Source organism: Orcinus orca, chromosome 19, assembly GCF_937001465.1.
Source record: "Orcinus orca chromosome 19, mOrcOrc1.1, whole genome shotgun sequence".
NCBI lineage: Eukaryota > Metazoa > Chordata > Mammalia > Artiodactyla > Delphinidae > Orcinus > Orcinus orca.
In genome coordinates, this window is record NC_064577.1 from 11,364,116 (window position 1) to 11,385,895 (window position 21,780).

General features: G+C 48.9%; 1 protein-coding gene and 2 long non-coding RNA genes across 9 annotated transcripts in view; 1 reads left to right on the top strand and 2 right to left on the bottom strand.

Moving 5' to 3' along the window:
- The window catches only part of PELP1 (proline, glutamate and leucine rich protein 1), a 45,935-nt gene that overhangs the window by 21,215 nt on the left and 2,940 nt on the right, over positions 1–21,780 (top strand). For 2 of the 7 annotated variants that reach the window (XM_033423090.2, XM_033423088.2), the window contains exons 2-13: positions 9,186–9,250; positions 9,632–9,737; positions 14,469–14,618; positions 14,859–14,930; positions 19,377–19,436; positions 19,740–19,890; positions 20,076–20,205; positions 20,352–20,439; positions 20,901–20,989; positions 21,069–21,185; positions 21,306–21,453; positions 21,595–21,754. In XM_033423090.2, coding sequence (XP_033278981.2) covers positions 9,684–9,737; positions 14,469–14,618; positions 14,859–14,930; positions 19,377–19,436; positions 19,740–19,890; positions 20,076–20,205; positions 20,352–20,439; positions 20,901–20,989; positions 21,069–21,185; positions 21,306–21,453; positions 21,595–21,754 — 1,219 coding nt within the window. In that variant the 5' untranslated portion in view covers positions 9,186–9,250; positions 9,632–9,683. Of the gene's footprint in view, positions 1–1,151; positions 1,584–9,185; positions 9,251–9,631; positions 9,738–14,432; positions 14,619–14,858; positions 14,931–18,844; positions 18,978–19,376; positions 19,437–19,739; positions 19,891–20,075; positions 20,206–20,351; positions 20,440–20,900; positions 20,990–21,068; positions 21,186–21,305; positions 21,454–21,594; positions 21,755–21,780 lie in introns of those variants that run through there. The other 5 variants (XM_004266959.4, XM_049702062.1, XM_012531965.3 and 2 more) reach the window with 5 other exon arrangements.
- Positions 10,264–16,806, bottom strand: LOC125962104 (uncharacterized). The gene is made up of 2 exons (XR_007473514.1): positions 15,909–16,806; positions 10,264–15,706 (listed from the first exon to the last, which is right to left on the bottom strand). It is a non-coding gene; the product is annotated as an uncharacterized LOC125962104 (long non-coding RNA).
- LOC117200386 (uncharacterized) lies at positions 17,400–20,907 on the bottom strand. Its single transcript, XR_004481896.2, has 2 exons — positions 20,560–20,907; positions 17,400–20,233 (listed from the first exon to the last, which is right to left on the bottom strand). It is a non-coding gene; the product is annotated as an uncharacterized LOC117200386 (long non-coding RNA).

Below are 21,780 nucleotides of genomic sequence, written 5' to 3' on the forward strand. Positions count from 1 at the left end.
TGATATTTGGAAGCCACTGAAGGGCTTTAAGCAGGGAGTGACAAGAACTGACTTCCATCTGAAAAGACCACTCTGGTTGCTGCGTGGAGAAGGGAGTACAAAGGGCCAAAAGGGGAGCAGGGAGAGCAGCGAAGAGGCCACTGCAGGAGGCTAGCATAAGAGGCCAGGTGAGAGAGAATGGTTACTTGGCCCAGAGTGTCACTGGAGATGGAGAAATAGAGAAAAATGAACCCTACTGGGTAGTATATTTTGGAGGCAGAATGCCAGGGCTTGAAGAAGGATTAGATAAAGTGCAATAAAAGAGGAAAAAAGATCACCCTTGCATTTGAATCTGGGATTTGAATTTTATTAGATTCAAATTATGAAGACTTTGTGTACAAAAAAATGCACAGAAGTATCAGGATGTTCATTAAAGTGTTTGTATTAAAAAAAATGTGTATTAGTGAAAAAACTGGAGCAGCTGGAAGTACTCAGCAAAAGAATTGTGAACTCGTGGTGCGCCCATTTCATTGTACCGCGCCGCTTAAAAAACGGCGTAAAGTTGCCCACAATATATATCGAGTGACAAAAGCCAAGTACAGGGCTTCCCTGGTGGCGCAGTGGTTGGGCGTCCGCCTGCCGATGTGGGGGACGCGGGTTCTTACCCCGGTCCGGGAGGATCCCACGTGCCGCGGAGCGGCTGGGCCCGTGGGCCGTGGCCTCTGAGCCTGGGTGTCCGGAGCCTGTGGTCCGCGGCGGGAGAGGCCACAGCAGTGAGAGGCCCGCGTACTGAAAAAAAAAAAAAGCAAAGTACAGACCCTGCTCTTGTAAAATATACTCTGTATTTATGTGTTTGTGCATAGACTAATATTAGGAAAGTATACACATTACTGGGGGAGGGAGTTTCTCTTTTTACTTTATGCCCTCTTTATTGTTTGAATTTGTATTTGCAAGGCACGTGTATTGTATCATTTCTGTCGTTGTAAATGTAGTTAACAATATCTATGATTTCAGACAACGAGGCCAGGCCAGTGATACCTAGATCGAAAGTGTCCTACGTTAAAGGCTAGCTTTTGGACTCCGGCGCCTGTAGTCCTAACCACGTGTTCTTTAACCGCCACTGGTCCGGCCTCCCGCCCTCGACCCAGCCCACCGACCAGGCCTTGACACCCCGGGAACTAAACACCCACAGCTGGGTCGCCCCGGCCCTTCCACGCCGCGCATGCTCCCTCCCAGCCGGCGACCGGACTACAAAGCGCAGGACCAAGGCCCCCTCCTCACGCCCCTCCCCTCGAGGCGTCCGTCGCGGGGTATTTGCGTCATCGCGCCACGCCACCTCTAGAGCCCAGGGGAAGATGGCGGCAGCTGTTCTTAGTGGGCCGTCTGCGGGCTCCGCGGCTGGGGTTCCCGGCGGGACCGGGGGTCTCTCGGCGGTGAACTCGGGCCCGCGTCTCCGCCTGCTTCTGCTGGAGAGCGTGTCGGGGTTGCTACAGCCGCGAGCTGGGTCCACCGTTTCTCCTGTGCACCCCCCAACCCGCTCGGTCCCACATTTGCCGGGGCTCATGTGCCTATTGCGGCTACATGGGACGGTGGGCGGGGCCCAGGTGAGTCTGTAGCCCGCAGGCCCGCGGCCCTGTTGGAAGGTTGGCGCAGCTTTTGTGCACCGGGGTCTTGATGCACTGCAGCTGCAGTGGAGAGGTGGAGGGAAGGAAAGCTGGGGGCAGAAAGCGGATCCAGGTATCACTCTGGACGAGATTCACGCATTTCTCCTTTATCAGCCGTGAATCGAAGAAACTCGGAAGAGAAAGGGCCTCGTTTTCTCTACTGCTAGGCTATCGGTAGACACGCATGAATGGGTTCGATCCCAGGCCCCGTCATTCACTAGATGTATGATCTTTAGCTTCTTTTTCATCTGGAAGTATCTGTTTTGGGGATTGTTTCGACTGAGTGAATGGATGTATTCAACAAATATTTACTGAACTCTTACTGAGGGCTAAATGCTGGGCGCTCCAGTTATAGATGCGATGGCGATGAACAAAATGTTACAAAACACTACGAGAATTGTATAGTAGGGACCTCTAACCTAATCTGGAAAATTGCAGAAATTTTCTTGAGGTACTGGAGTTTAAGTTGAGATCCCCAAAGATAATCATAGGAGTTGGGTAGGGGAAGAAAATAGGAGGGGCGGTTCAGTCAGCGAAAAGCTCATGTGGGAAGGTCCTCTGGTAGGAACTGAAAAGAAGGGCATTGTGCTTGAGGTTCAGAGATGGAGGGGAAGAGAGTGGGCGCTCTGAGGTGAGTAGGCAGTGAACAGATCATGCAGCGCTTTGTAGACTGGTTTAGAAGAGTCCTTTGGATTATACACAGAATAGAATCTAACTTCCATTCAGTCCTACAAGCTAGAAACCCAGATGTCATTCTGAACACTTTCTTTTTGCTCACACACCTCCGTATACAGTCTGTTAAGTCCTTTTGATTTTATTCTCTAAGTAGCTTTCAGATCTGTCCACTTCTTTCCATGTCTTTCCCATTGCCCCCATCCTGGCTTTAACCCCCATCATCTTACCCAGATTCTAAGAAGACATAACTGTCTAACCTACAGTAGGTTCACCTTTAATATTATCTCCCGTGCTCCATCTTCTCCCGCTAACCCTCCCCCAAATTCTATTCATCCTTCAAGACTCGTGTACATGAGTTCTTCCTTGTCCAACATTTGTTACCGGGATCTTCCCAGCTCTATGCTTCCTTCCAGGAAGAGGGTTATCACAACCTGCTGGGTGGTTCAGTAATCTTAGCCCCAAATTTATTAGAGATGACCTCATTTATTTATTAGTCCTCATTGAGGGTGACAAAACTGTGCCTCTGATATCTTAGCCCAGTTCCCCTCCTGTGATTCATGTGGTTCCTAAGTATTTCTGAAATATTATCTATTCTGTTTATAAATGTGTGATTTCCGTCATCATCTCTTTCAAGTCTTCCCCTCCTCCCTCAAGGCGAGCTACATGAACTTAATGTCTTGCTTAATTTCTCTTAAATGTCTAAAAGCATTTTTTTAAAATTGAAGTATAATTGATTTACAGTGTTGTGTTAATTTCTGCTGTACAGCAAAGCGACTCAGTTATACACATATATACATTCTTTTTTATATTCTTTTCCATTATAGTTTATCCCAGGATATTCAATACAGTTCCCTGTGCTATACAGTAGGACCTTGTTTATCCATTCTATATGTTTTGATATAGTTTATATCTACTAACCCCAAACTCCCAGTTCATCCCTTGCCCACCCTCCCTTCCCTTAGAAGAATTTTGAGTAAAGAATCTAAGGGTGATGTGGGAAACACCTTTAAATTGCCTGTACTATATTTTTTGGGTATATCTTGCCTTGAATTTTTTTCTACTTGTCTGTGTTGTATTGAGTTCTCAGAACATGGACCTGTGTGGTGGGTTTCCTTCACTTCCTCGTAGATTTTCATTCAACAAAGATTTTTTGAGTATCTCTTATGTGTTACCTACTATTCCTCATCTCTAGGTAGATAAGTAAGACATCATCCTTTTCCTCGGAGAATTTCTAGCTTAGCTGAGATGAGAAATGAAGGTAAGTAAATAGGCCTGGAGCGTGAGAGAAAAAGAGATCCATTGATTGGCCCATCCATCTACGCTTAATCACCAACTTTGTTTTCCCACAGGTACTGCAAACTCAGTACCAAAATGGAACTACCTGAGCACAGTTCACAGTTTCTGGCTTGCATTATGGCAGCTGGTCTCCTTGCTGTCAGTCTTGCTCTTTTTAATTCATTTCCCACATAACAGCTGATCCTGTTTGTAAAATCCTTAACCTGTTTGCTGCCTTTTAAAATCCTTAAGCACCTGAACTTTCCTGCCTCAGGGCCTTTGCACTTGTGCTTGGAATCTCTCCCTGTGCCACCTCTCCATACCCGCCCCCCCCACTCCCCCCCAACAATCCCCCAAATCTTTTCAACTCAATGTTTGTTTGTCACTGCCTTTGGGAAACCTTTCCAAACCACCTATGATTAGCTGTTCTTTATTACACCATATGGAAATTATTTATTCATTGTACATATACACTCAACCTCCTTCCCCCATACCCACACAACTGGGCTTTGATTTGTTTTCGTGTGTAGTTAACAAAAAAAAAAAAAAAACTTCTGGAAAATCTCAGATGACACAAAAGTAGAGAAAATAGTATTTTGAACCACCCCCACCCCGGCTCGTGCTGTCTCTTATCACCCAGATTTAACAGTGAACATTTTTGCCAGTCTTGTTTCATTCCCACTTTCCCAACTTTGCCTGCAACCTCCCCTGCCCCCGGAGCACTTTATCTTTATTTATTTATTTATGGCTGCATCGGGTCATAGTTGCGGCGCAGGGGATCTTTCGTCGTGGTACGCAGGCTTCTCTCTAGTTATGGCATGTGGGCTCAGTAGTTGCGGCACGTGGGCTCTCTGTTTGTGGCACGCGGGTTCCAGAGCGCATGGGCTCTGTAGTTGTGGCATGTGGGCTTAGTTGCCCCGTGGCGTGTGGGATCTCAGTTCCCCTACCAGGGATCGAATCTGCGTCCCCTGCATTGGAAGGTGGATTCTTAACCACTCGACCCAGGGAAGTCCCTCCCACCCCAGAGCATTTTAAAACAAATCCTGTATCTCATTTCCCTTACAATTGCACACACTTTGAAGGACAGAGTGTCTTGTTCTGCCTTGTGTCCCTAGGGCTTGGTACTGTCCCATTCTCTAACCAGTACCCAGTGATCTTCTTAAAACTGTCAGTAAGACCCGAGCATCGTCCTGCTTGAAACTGTACGCTGACTTATTGCACCAGGCCTCACGCAGTGCGGCCTGTGCTGGCCTCTTGACCTCCCCTCACACGACTCCTGGCCTGTCTTCATTGTGCTCCAGCCACCCAGGCTGATCTCATTTCTGCAGCAGCTGAGGCCACTGCTCATCAGTTCCTTCACTCTTTGTTGGGAAACTCCTGGGGCGGTGAGCTGCTTGTTTAGATCCCAGCTTCCATGCCACCATTTCAGAGGAGCCTTTCCTGAGCACGCTGTTTTAAAATACAGTGGTCCTTCCCATTTCAGTCATTTTCTGTCAGATTATTCTGTTTTGGTTCTTTCCTAGCGTTTATCACTATTTGAAATAAATTAACTTATTTATTATCTGTCATGTTCTCTGTGTTAAATCCAAGTCCTTTTATTTGGTGCCTGTACCTGTTACAGCTCAGTATGGCTGGAGATACATGTATCCTGGCTGGCTGGTCTCACTTTAAATTCATGGCTATCATCTTCTCAAGTGGACTCTTAGTGTTGCCTAGCAATCCTGTTACATTTCCACTTTCCTAGACAACCTCTGATTACTTCTCTCCATCCTCACTCTTAACTGATGAAGTCACTTCCCATTTCAGTGAGAAAATAGAAACTGGGGGATGGGAATTCCCATAGGCTGCTGTCACCACATCTGCCAGCTTACCTGTGTCTGTGCTCGTATGCTCTGCCTTCCCTCCCATTACTAGGGGTGAGCTGGTCCATGCCCCTACTAAGGCCAGCCCTCTGCTTGTACATGACATCTGTCCCCTCTGCATGTACACAAGTCCATTGCTTCTCCACTTGTTCATCATCAGCTTTTCCCGCTTAGGTCATTTTCATCAGCATATAGCTCAAAACCACTTTAAAAAAAGTCCCCCTTCCAGCTCCTGCCCCATTTCTGTGCTTCTCTTTATGGCAAAACTCCTCAAAAGAGTTGTTTGCACTTGTACTTTCTCCCATTCTTCTTTTTAAAAAAATATTACTTTGAAATGATTTACAATTTATAGAAAATTTGAAAGAATATACCCTTCACCCAGATTCCCTGAATGTCAGCATTTTAAATGCATATTTGTTTGATCATTCTCTGTGCATATTTTTTCTGGGTCCATGAAGGAGGAAGTTGCAGACATGATGCCCTTTTGCCTGTAAATTCTTCAGCGTGCATTTCCTTAAAAACGATTCTCTTACATAACTGCATTCCATCATCAAACTCAAAATCAGTATCAGTACCATAAGTGATTTAATCTATAGATCTTACTCCAATTTTGTCAGTTGTGCTAAAAGTGTCCTTGATGGCAAAAGAAAAATTTCTTACGATCTTGACATTTTTGAAGAGTGCAGGATAGTTATTTTATAGGATGTCCCTTAGCTTGGTTTGTCTGCTGTTTTCTGAGGATTAGGTTCAGGTTGTGCAGTTTTGGCAGGAACACTGCAGAAATGATGTGTGACATTCTTGTCGCGTTGTATCAGGGGGCACATAATGTCTCTTTGTCCCATTACTGGTGATGTTAACTTTGATCATGGGTTAAAGTGATGTCTGCCAGGTTTCTTCATTATAAAGTTTTGGTTTTTTCCTGTGGGGAGATTATGTAATTTTGTGTCTTGTTACCCTTTCACCTGTTTTTTTTAGTGTCCATTAAAGATTCTTCCCTGAACGAATCATTACCCTGATGGTTGTCCCTTAGAACTCATCCCATTTAGGATTTTAGCCTAACTACTTCACCAAAATACTGCTTTACCAGGTGACTTGGTAAGTCTTGAGGATCAGCAATGACCACTGAAGATATCAAGTTCAAAGGTCAAATTTTGGTCCTCCTATTACTTGTCTGTAGTATTTGTTACAGCTGATGACTCCTTTCTTGCAAAATTTTCTTCACTTGGCTTCTGGGATACCACTCTCTCTTGATTCCTCTCTTACCATACTGGTCACTCCTTCGCAGCCTTCTTTACTGGCTCCTCCTCTCTAACCTCTCAGTGTTTGAGTGCCCAAGAACCCAGTCCTTGTACTGCTTTCTTCCTCTATTTACACTCACTCCCACAGTGAGCTGATCCAGTCTGATGACTGACAACTTCCCAAATCCATACTCTAACCGGGATTTCTCCTAACTCCGGACTTAGCTACCCAGTGCCTATTTGGCATTAAATAGACATCCCAGACTTAACACCTGAAACTGAACCCCAAACCTGCTCCTCCTGCGGTATTCTGCTGCCTAGTAAGTGACAACTCCATCTTTCTAGTTGCTCAGGCAAAAAACTTTGGAATTAGCTTTGCCTCTTTTCTTTATCTCCCACCCATATCCAGTGTGTTATCAAATCCTGTGGGCTCTAACTTCAGAGTATAACCACAGCTTGAGGCTTGAATCCCCACTCTTACCACGCTCTTTACACTGCCTCGTCTCTCTCCTGGATCCTTAAAATAGCCTCCTACTTGCGTCTGCTTCTGCCTTCTGGACAAGGCAACTCAGGTGTTGTGGATGTGTTTTAAAAAATAAATTATGTCAAGTAATATCCCTTCTCTGCCTAATTCTTCTCTACCCCATGGCTTTTATCTTATTCAGAGTGAAAGTCAACGGTTGCCTATATGACTCCAAAAGGTCCCACCCTGCTCCCGGGGCCTCGTCTCTCCCGCTCAGTCTCCTCTAGTGACAGGTCACCTCCTTGCTGCTCCTCAGATATGCCTAGTGTGCTGTCATCTCACAACCTTTGCTCTTGTTCTCTGCTTTGCCTGGAACAACAAAAAGTTACCAGCATGCCTTTTTTTTTTTTAAACAGTTTTATTGAGATGTAATTCACATACAATTCACCCATTTAAAGTGTACAATTCCATGGTTTTTAGTATTTGCAGAGTTGTGCAACCATCACCATGATCAATTTTAGAGCATTTTCATCACTCCCAAAGGAAACCCTATACCCATTGGTAGTCACTCCCCATTTCCCCCCAACCTCTCTCTGCTCTTCAGCCTGAGGCAACCACTAAGCTACTTTTTGTCTCCATAGGTTTGCCTGCTCTGACGATTTCATAGAAGTGAATCATACAATACGTGGCTTTTGGGGTCTGTCTTCCTTCCCTTAGCATAATGTTTTTAAGGTCATCCATGTCTCAGAACTTCATTCCTTTTTATGGCCAAGTAATATTCCATTGTATAGATATGCTACGTTTTGTTTATCCATTCATGGTTGATGGACATCTGGGTTGTTTCCAGTTTCTGGCTGTTATGAGTAATGCTGCTATGAATGTTCGTATACGATTTCTTATGAGAACGTGTGTTTTCATTTTTCTTGGGCATATACTTAGGAGTGGTGTTGCTAGGTCATATGGTTAACTCTAACCTTTTGAGGAACTGCTGGGCTGTTTTCCCAAGTGGCTGCACCATTTTATATTCACAGTGCGTGTGAGCGTATCAGTACGCCTTGCTCTCACTTTGCTCAACTAGCTTCTTAGAGGGCCCTGTGTCCACTCCACATAGAGTGCTGTCTCCCTTCCCTACTCCAGCCTCTCCTTTCCTTCCTCAGTTTATTTTTCCCCTTAGCACCTAGCACCCTCCAACATGCTATTTCTTATTTGGTCATTTGTTTATTTTCTGTCTTCTCTAACTAGAATATAAGCTCCCTAGCACCTCAAACAATGTCTCACATAAAGTAGGTAAATAAATGTTTATTAAGTGAATCAACATTTCCCTTCATGAGGACAGGGACCTTATTTATTTTATTCAGCTCTGTATTCCTTCATCTGATTCAGGCATAAGATGTGTTTGTTGAAAGAATGAATGATGAGTACAGTTAGGGGGATACAGGGGCCACCAGAGGACTCTGGCCATTTAAGCATGGAGAGTTTACTCGTGGGAGGGCTGAGGAGGAGACCTCTTTCAGGGCTGCCAGAATGTACAGGAAGGAAGCTCTGGTTGACTTGGTTTATGTTGGCATTAGCAGCTCGAAGGGAGCCAGGAACAGGAGGAGGGGGATTTGGGGTGAAGGAACAAGGGGTCAGATGAGTTTAGTGTCCAGTCAGCAAGCATTTAGGGATGTCCCTCTGCGCTAGGTGCTGTCTAGGGAAACGGAAGGAGCCTGTCTTTGAAGTCTGGTAGCTGGGATGAGTCGGGCTGTCTAGCCTTCTGGGTAACACTAGTTCGTTGGGTGGGAAGTTGGGGAGGGGACAGGTGGGATGTAACTTGAGGAAAGCCCACGGGACAGGACAGGCTGCTGTGTGTGTCACCTACTGAAAATAGGGAAAAGGTTGTCGGCCTCTAGAGGAATGGCCTTTTGGTCTCAAAGGAGGTGTTACTTCAGAAAAGGCTTCGGAAACAGTGGGGCAGGGAAGCGCTTGGAGAAATCCTGTGTCTTTAGCATCCTATTCCCAACTCATTTCCTTGTCTTCTTTCCTCCAGAACCTTTCAGCTGTTGGCGCGTTGGTGGGTCTCAGTAATGCACGTCTTGGTTCTATCAAAACTCGGTAAGTCTTTAACCCTGTTTTTTCTCCAGGGGGATGTTTCTTTAGGAAGAGGGCTGTATATCTGTCCATCCACTGTCACCACCCCACGGATTCCTGAGATTTCTCCATTCCCCAAGAAGGTGGAGAGTTTGATTCTTTTCATGAGTTCACTTGGCTTTGAACCCCACCTATTCCAGCTTCCAGGTTTCTGTGCCCCACCTTCTGTTCCCTTCTTTCCTTGTTGCCCACACCTCACTCCAAGTCCTCCAAGTATTTCAGGAGTTAGAAGCTGCCGTGGATCTGGAGGTGATGTGTTTCTCTAGCCAGTGAGCGTTAAAGGGCGATGAATTGCTTTCTCTGCAGTCTAGCCACCACCCACTTGTCACTCACCTTTCTTACAAGGTTTGAGGGCCTGTGTCTGCTGTCCCTGCTAGTGGGGGAGAGCCCCACAGAGATGTTCCAGCAGCACTGTGTATCCTGGCTTCGGAGCATTCAGCAGGTCTTGCAGGTAAGGATTCAGCCGCCGCCCTGCCTCCCTCCCTCCCTCCCTCCCTCAGCCATGCTGTATTCTCCATTCTGGATGTGGTACATATTTGTGGCTTAGACATTTAGTTCTGAGGACAGAATAATTAGAAGCAGTTTTTTTCTAGCAGGGAGGATGAGCTTCAAATAGAAACATCCTTTTAAACGTTTTGATTTTTTTTTTTTTTTTTTTGCGGTACGTGGGCCTCTCACTGTTATGGCCTCTCCTGTTGCGGAGCACAGGCTCCGGACGCGCAGGCTCAGCGGCCATGGCTCACGGGCCTAGCCGCTCCACAGCATGTGGGATCTTCCTGAACCGGGGCACGAACCTGTGTTCCTTGCATCGGCAGGTGGACTCTCAACCACTGTGCCACCAGGGAAGCCCACGTTTTGATATTTTTATCTACTGGGTTATTTTAATTCATCTGACCTTTCATACTCTGTAACCGCTGTTTCACATCCTTATTAGCTTTTCTAATGAGTGACATCTCTAAAGCTGCTTTTCCTAGATGTTTGATTTTTTTAAATAGTTTACTAATTTTTTTTTTTTTTTTTGGCTGCATTGAGTCTTCGTTGCTGTGTGTGGGCTTTTCTCTAGTTGAGGCGAGTGGGGGCTACTCTTAGTTGCGGTGCACGTGCCTCTCACTGTGGTGGCTTCTCTTGTTGCGGAGCATGGGCCCCAGGGGCATGGGCATCAGTAGTTGCAGCACGTGGGCTCAGTAGTTGTGGCTCTCAGGCTCAGTAGTTGTGGTGCACGGGCCTAGTCGCTCCATGACATGTGGGATCTTTCCAGGCCAGGGTTTGAACCCGTGTCCCCTGCATTGGCAGGCGGATTCTTAACCACTCTGCATCACCAGGGAAGTCCCCCCAAATTTTTTTTTAATTTTTTTTTTTGGCCACGCTGTGTGGCTTGTGGGATCTTAGTTCCCCAACCGGGGATTGAACTCGTGCCTTCAACAGTGAAAGCGCAGGATACTAACCACTGGACTGCCAGGGAATTCCCCAGGTGTTTTTTTTCCCTACTCCTCTCTTCCTCTTAACATTTAAATTTTTTTCTGCTTTTACAACCTTTGATGACATCCCCACTTAGTTCTTCCACAAGCATGTTCTGGGCACACATGGCAGGTTGTGTGCTAAGCTCTGGTGGAGAGATGTACTTGGACCCTGCTTTCAGGTGTTTAGAGTCTCTTGCAGGGGTTGGGAAACTTTCTAGGTGTCTATAGATAGTAAAATGTCTTAGGTTTTACGAACCCCATATGGTTTCTGTTTTTTATTGGCTGTGCCTCACACACATGGGATCTTAGTTCCCCAACCAGGGATCAAACTCGTGCCCCCTGCAGTGGAAGTGTGGAGTCCTAACCAGTGGACCACAAGGGAATTCCCATGGTTTCTATTGCGTAGTGTTTCTTTGTGGGTTTGTTTTCCAACCCTTTAAAAATTTAAAAACCATTCTTAGCTTGTGGGCTGTGCAAAAACAGGCACCAAGAGACCATGGTTTGCTGATCTGTGTTCTAGTGGAAGAGAATAATATTTATTTTTTAAGTGCTTTTTATTTTATTTTAAAAATCTATTCATTTACTTTATTTATTTATTTATTTGGTTGCGCCTGGTCTTAGTTGCAGCTTGCCAGCTCCTTAGTTGTGGCACGTGGGCTCCTTAGTCACGGCATGTGAACTCTTTGTTGCGGCGTGCCCGTGGGATCTAGTTCCCCGACCAGGGATTGGACCCGGGCCCCCTGCATTGGGAGTGCAGAGTCTTAACCAAGGAAGTCCTGAAAGAGAATAATTATACAATGAGTGTGAAAAGATAAACTTCAGTAGGTGCTCTGGAGGTAAAGAATGTAGTTCTCTGAGAGCATGTAACGAGAGAACCTGACCCAGACTGGGGTGGTGATCAGGGTCAGTGGTTCAGGGAGGGCTGTTCTGATGAGTAGGAGTGAACTGGGCTGAGAGTTTTCTAAGTGTTCTAAGCCTGCAAAAGTCCTGAGAGAAAAGGAGTTTGACTCATTTGTAAAGAATTATAAGCAGGCTGGTGTGGCTGAGGTTAATGAGATGCGACCGGGGAGGTATGTGCATGGGGACCAGGCTGTGTGTGGCGTTGTAGGCATATTAGGGGGTTTGGTTTTTATTCTCAGAACAGTGGGAATTCATGGAAGGTTTTGAGTAGGGGGAAGGAGGTGGTGGTAGTGGTGACGTGATCAAACTTTCATTTGGAAATACCACTCTGGCTGCTGTGGTGAGACAGGATTAGAAAGGAGCCAGAATGGCAGCAGAAGGACCACGAGGAAGGTACTAAGGGTAACCTAGGAGAGCATTCACGGTAGCCTGGACTAGGGCGGCAGCTGGAGACATGATGAGAAGTAGGTGAGAGATTTGGAGGCAAAGAGGGATTTCAAGAGAGATTTAGAGGCAAAATAGACAACAGGTCCTAATGATGGAATAGTGTCAGGGAAAGGATGTGTCCAGGATGACTCCCGGGTATCAGAACATTGGAAGACAGCCAGGTTCCAAGGGGAGTGGTGAAAATAACATGAGTATGGTCTTGGGCATTCAGTAGAGGCCCCCAGGAAGCATACCCTTGACCTAGTGTGCGTGGAAGTGACCAGATATCTCAGAGGGTAACCCTGAGGGTTCAGTGGTGGGGGCTTCAGTCAATATGTTTTACAAAGAGGAAGAGTCCTCAGCATTTAGATGGCAGCTGCAGCTGAGGATGAGGCTCAGATGATCAAGTTGAATACTTATACAGACTGGATCTTGAGGCGCTCCACAGTCAGTGGTCAGGTAGAGGAGGATGAGCTTACAAAGCAGACGAGACAGGGCTTCCCTGGTGGCGCAGTGGTTGAGAGTCCGCCTGCCGATGCAGGGGACATGGGTTCGTGCCCCGGTCCGGGAAGATCCCACATGCCGCGGAGCGGCTGGGCCCGTGAGCCAGGCCGCTGAGCCTGCGCGTCCAGAGCCTGTGCTCCGCAACGGGAGAGGCCACAACAGTGAGAGGCCCGTGAACCGCAAAAAAAAAAAGCAGACAAGACAGAGCAGCAGAAAGGAGATAACCAGGATGGTGGGTTGAATGGAATCCAAATACTTCAGGGAAGACGGAGGAGTCATTTCTCTTTATGCCCTTCTGAGCTGGAATAAGACAAGGACTGAAAATGTTTTATCAGATTTAGCAACTCAAGGGTAATGAGACTGTGAAAGTGTTTTTTGGTGGAGCAGTGGACACGGAAGCCAGGTTGCCCTGGGATGAGCAGTGAGTGGGAGAAGGAGTGGAAGTGGAGAAGGTAGGCAGTCCTGTCAAGACGTCTGGCTCTGCTGGTAAGAGGGAGAAACTGGGCAACAGCTGAGATTGGGCAAGTGGAGTCTGGGCTCAGGAGAAGGACTTTTAGGATGGGGGAGACTGGAGCATGCACAAATGTCAGTAGGAAGAATCCTTTTGAAAGGGATTGGAGAGAGGGGGCCAGTTTACAGGGTTAGGTTCTGTGAAGAAGGGAGGGGGGACTATCTAAAGCACTGAGGAGGGATTGTCCTCGGATGGGAGGAGCATCTCCTCTAGTGGGACAGGAGGAAGGAGAGCAGGGATGAGGATGGAGGTGGAGTTTTCAGTTTGGTGGTCGGAAGCTGAGGGAGTGCCCATCTTTGGGCTTCAGCTTTCTCTGAAGTTGCAGGTTAGGTTATACGGAGGTGACGGTGGTGGGAGAGGGGCTGAGTAGCAAAGGGAGTTAACGAGCGAGAGGTGCAGGAGGATTGCTGGACAGTGTTGAGGCCTGCTTGTGGTTGGTAGGCCCACTGAGTCGGACTTCCTAACAAGCATTCTTGTTTGTTTCATTGACACGTGGCGTCTGGTCTAGCAGGGGGTAATGTGCTGAAGGCTTTTCCCTTAGATACATGTTAATTTTCTAGAGAAGTCCTTCTTTATAAATTTAAGCCGTTTTTCCTCCGTGAATTCCACGGTAGGTCTGACACAGCCAGAAGCAAGCTTGGCGAGATGGGGCGGTTTTGTTTTGGCTGAGACTTTTCTTGTGGTCTGAGAAGTGCTCCTCTCCATTCCTAGCAGGGAAATGTAGTATGGGAGCAGAAAGAAACTCTTGAGATGCTCTAGTCAGGCAGATCTTTAAAGTATGGCTTTGTTACCTTTTTTCCCCCCAAATTCCTCGGACCCCCAGACGCGCATAGTACTAAAGTGTGAACACACGTCCTGTCTGTAGATGAATGTGTTACTTCGGATGCTCCATATCTCTAATACGCTCTGTCCCTAGTGGATTTTTTTTTTTAATCTATTTATCTTTGGCTGCATTGGATCTTTGTTGCTGTGCACTGGCTTTCTCTAGTTGCGGCGAGCAGGGGCTGCTCTTCGTCGCAGTGCGCGGGCTTCTCACTGTGGTGGCTTCTCTTGCTGCGGAGCATGGGCTCTAGGCGCATGGGCTTCAGTAGTTGTGGTGCGCGGGCTCTAGAGCGCAGGCCTAGTAGTTGTGGCGCACAGGCTTAGTTGCTCCGTGGCATGTGGGATCTTCCCGGACCAGGGCTTGAACCCACGTCCCCTGCATTGGCAGGCGGATTCTTAACCACTGCGCCACCAGGGAAGCCGCTGTCCCTAGTAGATTTGATGGTAATGTTGACGTTAACTGGTGTTTGTCAAAAGCCCCATGTTTTCATACCTCTCATTCCTCCTTTCGGTGACCGTGAAGGTGAGGTTGGGAGCATGGGGTGTTGTTGCTCTTTAGTCCCAGGACCCGCCCCCCACGATGGAGCTGGCCGTGGCTGTGCTGGGGGACCTGCTCCGCTACGCGGCCCAGCTCCCCACACTCTTCCGGGACATCTCCATGAACCACCTTCCTGGCCTTCTCACCTCCCTGCTGGGCCTCAGACCGGAGGTGAGACGCCTGCCCGGGTCCCCCTCCCCTGGGCCCATTGCATTGCTTGCCCTCACTGATACCCATTGGGTTAAAGAATGTGATGGGAAGTGATTGGGGAATAGGACTGAAGAAGTGAGAAGGGGTCCGGGCCAAGAAAAAGTATAAGGAGAAGGGACCCTGAGGGGCGTGCGGTGGGGTGGAAATAGGGTCTGGGGCGTTGGGCCCTCGGCCTCTTCCTTACTTTCTGTTTCCCCACAGAGTGAGCTCTCAGCACTGGAAGGAATGAAGGCTTGTATGACCTATTTTCCTCGGGCGTGTGGGTCTCTCAAAGTAAGTGTTCATGGGAACTCCTCTTCCCACAAACATACACCTTGATAGCCGTCTTACCTCAGATTCCGGTGCTGAGATTTCTAAGCTCCTGTCTCCACAGCTCTAATTGTGCCACCTCGTAGCTTTAAATGCATTCTCATTTAATCCTCACAGATAAAGAAATCGAAATTAAGTAACTTGCCTAAGAACTGATGCCAAAGCTCAGGCTCTTACCCCTGAACTCTTTCCTCTCTCTGCCCTGCTTTCTCCGTACCTCTAGAATGCCCTGCCCATTTTTCTACCATCTTGTTTTACTTTGTTCCTAAAGCTCTTATGATTTCCTCTGGGAAGCCTTCCTGACTTATTACTTCCCTATATCAGCTTCCCCAGCGCTTCTCTCTCCTTATTTTCCTGACTAATCTCTCACCCTGTCCCCCGAACTGTCATGGCTGTACAAAGGTGGCTGCACAGCAGAGCCTTATTAGGGCAAACAGGCAGAGTGGATGTGGATCAGGTGAGGGAGGAAGGAGGTCAGTGGAAGAATTCGTTTTATTTTCAAGGAGATAAAATAATAAATATGAATGGTTATCAAATTCTGCCAAAGCAGTAACAGTTAAAGGGCCTTTGGAATTGGTACATTGATTGTTTGCAGAATAATTCAATGCCAAGAAGTACCTAAGAACAAACAGGTGTTCTCCTGTCGATTAGATGTTCTCTCTTGTTTTGATACACTCATCATTGCTTGACAAACCGTTGGGCACCCCCTTTCTCAGATGGAAGCACAAACCTATGGAGAACTGGAATTAGCGGCAAATTAATATATTTTTTTGTATAACTCATGTGGTTAATCACAGTAATTGGTAATACTATACTCAGTATTACCAATTAAGGGGGAGTTTGCCATACAAGTTATCTTGAAAGTAAGCTCACATGGTTCTATGACCAAGTTAAGAAAGTCAAAGGGAAAGGGAACTGGTACTTAGTAGAACTGCTACTCACTGTGTGCCAGGCACTCCGCTGTGTGTCTTCTCAGTTTACAGTAATTCTGTAGAGCTGGTGTCACCGAATTAAACAGGAGGAAACGGGTCCAGAAGGGTTTGACTAACACAAGCCTGTGTATCTGGTAGTTGTTGAACCAGGGTGAGAGTGAGAACTATTTGTCCTTCATGCCCATGTTTTTTTCCACCAAACCAAACTCCCCAGGCACTTTTAAGAACGTGGACAGGATTGACAGACAGGCTTCCACACTGATGCCGGCTCTGATCAGTTGTTAGTGGCTTGGGAAGGATCGTGAGCCTGACGCGGAGCTCTGGGGGCACGTGCGCTGTGGTCTGGGAGTGGTACTTTGGTAACTGGTTACTTGCAGTATTTGAAAAGCCCTGGAGCAGGTGATATTTCTCAGTGAACTTGGGTCCCGTCCTTGCTGATGCTTTGCTTTCATATGACTGCCACTAATGGCAGGTAGTAGAATCTTTGGGTAGCAGGGCAGGACTTTGTCAAGAAGGCATTTGGAGTAACTTGGGGATTTTATTAAAGTGTTTTTTTTAACTAAAGTTTACTAAGTTTAGTTTACTAAACTAAACTTTCTTCTAGGATGCTCTGTAAATTAACTTCTTAAATTGCACAGGCTAGATCTTTGTCTCTGACCCCTCATTGGTCAAAGTACGTGAGGTTTTACTGCATACGCCTGCTTTGATTCAGCTTGGTTTGGGGTTATCTATACCTACCTGCATCCTCCCAGGAAAGTGCAGGGAGAATTGAGTGTTATCTATGGGGTCAAGATTTGAGTAGTCAGACTAGCCTGCCCGTGAGTCCTCTGCTAGTGCCCCTTAATTTTCGTTGTGAGTGGTGGTCAGGAGAATTCATCTTTAACTCACAGCCTTTTGTCAGACGTGTAGTTTTTTTTTTTTTTTTTTTGTGGTACGCGGCCCTCTCACTGTTGTGGCCTCTCCCGTTGCGGAGCACAGGCTCTGGACACGCAGGCTCAGTGGCCATGGGTCACGGGACCAGCCGCTCCGCAGCATGTGGGATCTTCCCGGACCAGGGCACGAACCCGTGTCCCCTGCATCGGCAGGCAGACTCTCAACCACTGCGCCACCAGGGAAGCCCCAGACGTGTAGTTTTTGAAGTTATGGCCTGCATTTTAAGTACCTTCTCCAAACCAAACAACAAAACTTTCATATGTTGTTACGGGGTGCATATGCCTTTATTTCTCTAAGAATACAGTGTCATCTGGAGAACTTCCCTCTGTTGAGGAGTCTGGCTTTGTCTGTTGCCTACATGGCAGATAAGACTCTGTCTTGTGTGGAGGCCCCGGGGGCAGTTTGTACTTGAAACGTCTTGCAGACCAGTACTTAGGAACTGATAATTGGAGTGTCTATCTGTTCTCTATTCCATCCCCCAGAAGCTCCCAGGGCAATTGCAGTCTCCAAGCTCAGGATGACCCCTCCCAAATGAGGTATCTCAGGCATTCTGAGTCCATGCAGTCAGTCCTGTAGAGGCTTTACCTTTCCTCCTCGACAGATTATTTGTTCCCTGGAATGAGTGGGAAGACTCACCCCACTCTTAAGAGACACCCAGGACGTACTGTGTGTGCACGCGTGCTTGCGTTTCCAGTGAAATGTTCCAAGTGAGCCGTTACTTTGGTTGGCTTTGCAGGTCACTTGGGGTAGACCTGTGGTCAGAGCCATGTCCCTGTACTTTGCTTGACTGCAGTCACGTAAGCAGACTTTTGGTGGCCTCAGTCCAGCTTTTTGACTCAGAGTCTCAGGGAAAGCGTGAGCAGTAAGTTGGCCAAAAGGGCCGAGTGCCACTGTAGAAAAGGCTTTGGCGACTCTCTGTCATCCTTGGAGAAGCCGGTGTCAGGAGACCTGTGGGCGGTTGCTGCTTTTGGTTTGAAGTGTGCAGAACCCTACCACACCGGACCCGAAAATGCTTTCCAAGTCCCAAGGGAAACGGTTCTAGGCCTTCTCATACCCTGGGATCAGCTGTAACAGTGCTTGTCTCATGGTGAGAATCCTGCAGTGGAATGTGGGAAACCAGATGTGGCTCCTGTCACAGGGCGATGGCAGGGAGCCCTTGGAGGGCTGCTTTCTGAACCATACACTGCTAGACCTCCGTGCCTGCTTCCTCCCATAAGTCCCCTGCTGCGTACCTGGTGTCACTGTTGATTTGTCTCCCTGGTCTTCTGGAAGTTTACCTTTGTGCATGTGATGCCGCCATCCCCTGATGAAGTCCATACACACTAGCCTGGGATTTAAGGCCCGGCCTGCTTCTCCGTGGGCCTCTTGTGAGCCTGGAGCTCTCCTCATGGTGTCCCTCCCTCTGTCTCCTTATCCGGGTCCTCCCTTTTCTCCCAAACCCAGCTCAGTCCTGCCTCTCAGCATCAGTCCCTCCTGACCCTCCCCCCTCTTTGTTTTCCACGCATTTGTCTTCCCGACTGTTACACCCACTGAAGGTGGAAATCCTGTTATACTTCAGTGTTCTCACCCTTTTTGTGCCATAGACCTCTTCGAATGTTTTTAAATCCATAAAATACATGGAGTTGCAAGGGACACTGATTCTGTTGAAATGTATACTTTAAAAAATGGTGATAGAGTGGGATGTGCTGCTTTACTAACGTGTCAAATAACAGGATCTAGCAGCAGGTCTGGTAACTACCTAAGTTTCAAATTAGTGATGCACGTGAATGATAATTCAAGATAACTGTTTACAACTATATGTAACGTGAAATGAAGATAAGTGATTTCTGATGGTGACAGTCAGAGGTACTGCTGATACTACTGTGGCTTTTTGTCTACATATACAGTAAAAAAAAAAAAAATTATACTTCATTTACAGGTTAGTGAAAATGATTTAAAAAATTTCCCTTCCATGTTCACAGGCCCCTTTGATTCTACCTCCAGCTAAATGGGGCCCCAGTTAAACAGTCCTGTGCCGGCGCCTTCACATAGCAGGCGGAGTACTGTTGTTGGCTAACTGACAGGTCGCTGCTCTGAGATGTGCTACCTCAGTCCTGCTGGGCAGCCTTTCCTTCTCTCTCCACCTTGTCCTGCCCTCGCATCTCTGGTTAGTGCCGCAGCTCCCAGCTTGGACCCTTGCTTCTTGTCTGAGCTGGCAGGGAGTTGGGGCGTGGAGGTAGCTGCTTTTCAGTGCTGTGTCTTTGGCTTGAGGGAGATGACTGTCATTTTGCAAAGATTGGCAGGAGGGGGCCCAGTCGTCTGTGGGACACAGGCCTCAAACAGGGAGGCTAAGGACAAGAGGCGACATTCAGGGTGTCTTTCTACCATGAGAGCATGTCTGCACCCAGGCATGATGCCCCTTAGAGTGTGGTGCTTCCTTGTCTGCAGGAAAGAAAAAGGCCTTAGATCCTGGGCCTCGATTCTGCTGCTGGGAATGGGCGGGGTCTATGTCTCTGGCCCTTGGAGCTGACTCACCAGCCTCTCCCTTTCTTTCCCTCTAATCCAGGGCAAGCTGGCCTCATTTTTCCTATCTCGGGTGGATGCCTTGAGCCCTCAGCTCCAGCAGGTAAAGGGAAAGGAGGGAGATGGAGAGCCTGGGGTCTGAGCTGGAGCTTCTTTTCTCTCTCTGTTTTTCTATCTGTTACTGCTTTTCGACCACGGTCTCACTCCCCTCCCTGTGAACATACGCAGTAAACACAAGTCGTGACTTCTGGCTCCGTGTCTCCATCTGTGTCTTTCTGCCCCGTAGTCCCTTCCGTTTTCCCTCAGAGCTCTCTTTGATCTCCGTCTTCCTGGGCATTGGTGGGGTTGGGATTCCGTGGCTGGGCTGGATTCCCATCTGACCAGGGTTCCAACCTGTCTTCTGCAGTTGGCCTGTGAGTGTTACTCCCGGCTGCCCTCTCTAGGGGCTGGCTTCTCCCAGGGCCTGAAGCACACGGACAGCTGGGAGCAGGAGCTGCACAGCCTGCTGACCTCTCTGCACAGCCTGCTTGGGGCCCTATATGCGGGGGCGGACACGGGTAGGGACTGTGGCTGCTGTGGTCGGTGGCATGGTGGTGAGGGGAGCAGGGGGCTGGTCTGCAGAGGCGGGGCCTTTGAGTTCTAGGCAAAAGGGAGTAGAATATGGGTGGGTCCTCCACCAGAATGGAGGAGGAGGGGATGGAAGACAGACCTGGCGTGTGAAGGTGGTTGTGTTTCTGTCCAGCTCCTATGCAGTACGAAGGACCTGGGGTGGAGACGCTGCTCTCCCCCTCAGAAGATGGCGATGCCCATGTCCTTCTCCGGCTTTGGCAGAGGTTTTCCGGGCTGGCCCGCTGCCTGGGGCTCATGCTCAGGTGTGTGAGTGTCGGAGGGAGCGAGGGCCTGGAGCAGGAGGGGCCAAGATGGGTGTCGTCTTCATCATGAGGAGGGAGGTTGAGGATGGGTGTGGAGTCGCCCTGGGCCCCCGCGCTGAGGATCTCCCTGCTCTGATTCTCGTTAGCTCCGAGTTCGGGGCTCCCGTGTCCGTCCCCGTGCAGGAAATCCTGGATCTTATCTGCCGGACCCTCAGCGTCAGTGCCAAGAACATCGTAAGTGGAGTTTGTGCCCTGTTCACAGCGCTTGCCCAGGATGCAGGGCAGCCGGGCAGGCAGTGTGGGCTGTGGCTCCCGAAGTGATGTCGCCTGAGGTTGCCCCGGCCAGCTCCTTACCTCTCCAGATGCCGTTATTCCCGTGCTCCCAGCACACGCGCATCAGTGCCGATTCGCTCCCGTGTTGCGGGAGCACTTGTAGCAGATGCTTCCTCAGGGGAGGGTGAGCTGGGGGCCAGCTGCGTCACTGCCACGAGGTTCGGCTGTCCCTCCCTCGTCCTCCTTGCAGGGTCTGCTGAGGAGGATGGCAGTTAGATCTTGTTGGGGGAGTTGGGGTCGGGTGTGGGTTCCTTACCTGTGTGCACATGTGTATTCAGTCACATGCATGTATCCTGCCTCCATTTCTCTTTCTTTGCCTCACTTTCTTCCCCCACTCCTTACTCTGCTAATTTTTTCTGCAGAGTTTGCTTGGGGACGGTCCCCTGCGGTTGCTGCTGCTGCCCTCCCTCCACCTGGAAGCCTTGGACCTGCTCTCTGCACTCATCCTCGCGTGAGTGGGGTCGGGAGGATGCGGTGCAGGGGCTGGGATGTGCTAGGAGCAGGGGTCACTGTTCTGTCTTCGCCCCCAGGTGTAGAGGCCGGCTCTTGCGCTTTGGGGCCCTGATCAGCCGCCTGCTTCCCCAGGTTCTCAATGCCTGGAGCATTGGGAGGGACAGCCTCTCTCCAGGCCAGGAGAGGCCTTACAGGTGACCATCTAGGAATAGAATAAAGAGGAGAGGGTGGGTGAGGGGGTGCCAGTGGACCGGGGGTGCCGGCGGCTGGGACATCGACTCCCTTTCACAAGCTGCCCTCTGCTCCTCCCACAGCACTATGCGGACCAAGGTGTACACTGTCCTGGAGCTGTGGGTGCAGGTGTGTGGGGCCTCGGCAGGAGTGCTTCAGGGGGGAGCCTCGGGTGAGGCCCTGCTCACCCACCTGCTCAGTGACATCTCCCCGCCGGCTGATGCCCTCAAAGTGAGTGAGGCCTCTGCCCCTGTCCCGGGACCCCATCCTGCACCCCTTGTCCTCACCAGCCTCACCACCAGACACTGCCTTCTGACTGTCCTGCCTTCCTGTTGGCCGGTGTGTGTGATTTATGTTCCCCTCCCCCGCCAGCTGCGCAGTCCCCGGGGGAGCCCTGATGGGGGTTTGCAGACCGGGAAGCCCAGCGCCCCCAAGAAGCTAAAGCTGGATATGGGGGAGGCTCTGGCCCCGCCCAGCCACCGGAAAGGGGACAGCAATGCCAACAGTGATGTGTGTGCAGCTGCGCTGAGAGGTGGGTGAGGCCTGTGCCCTGCACCT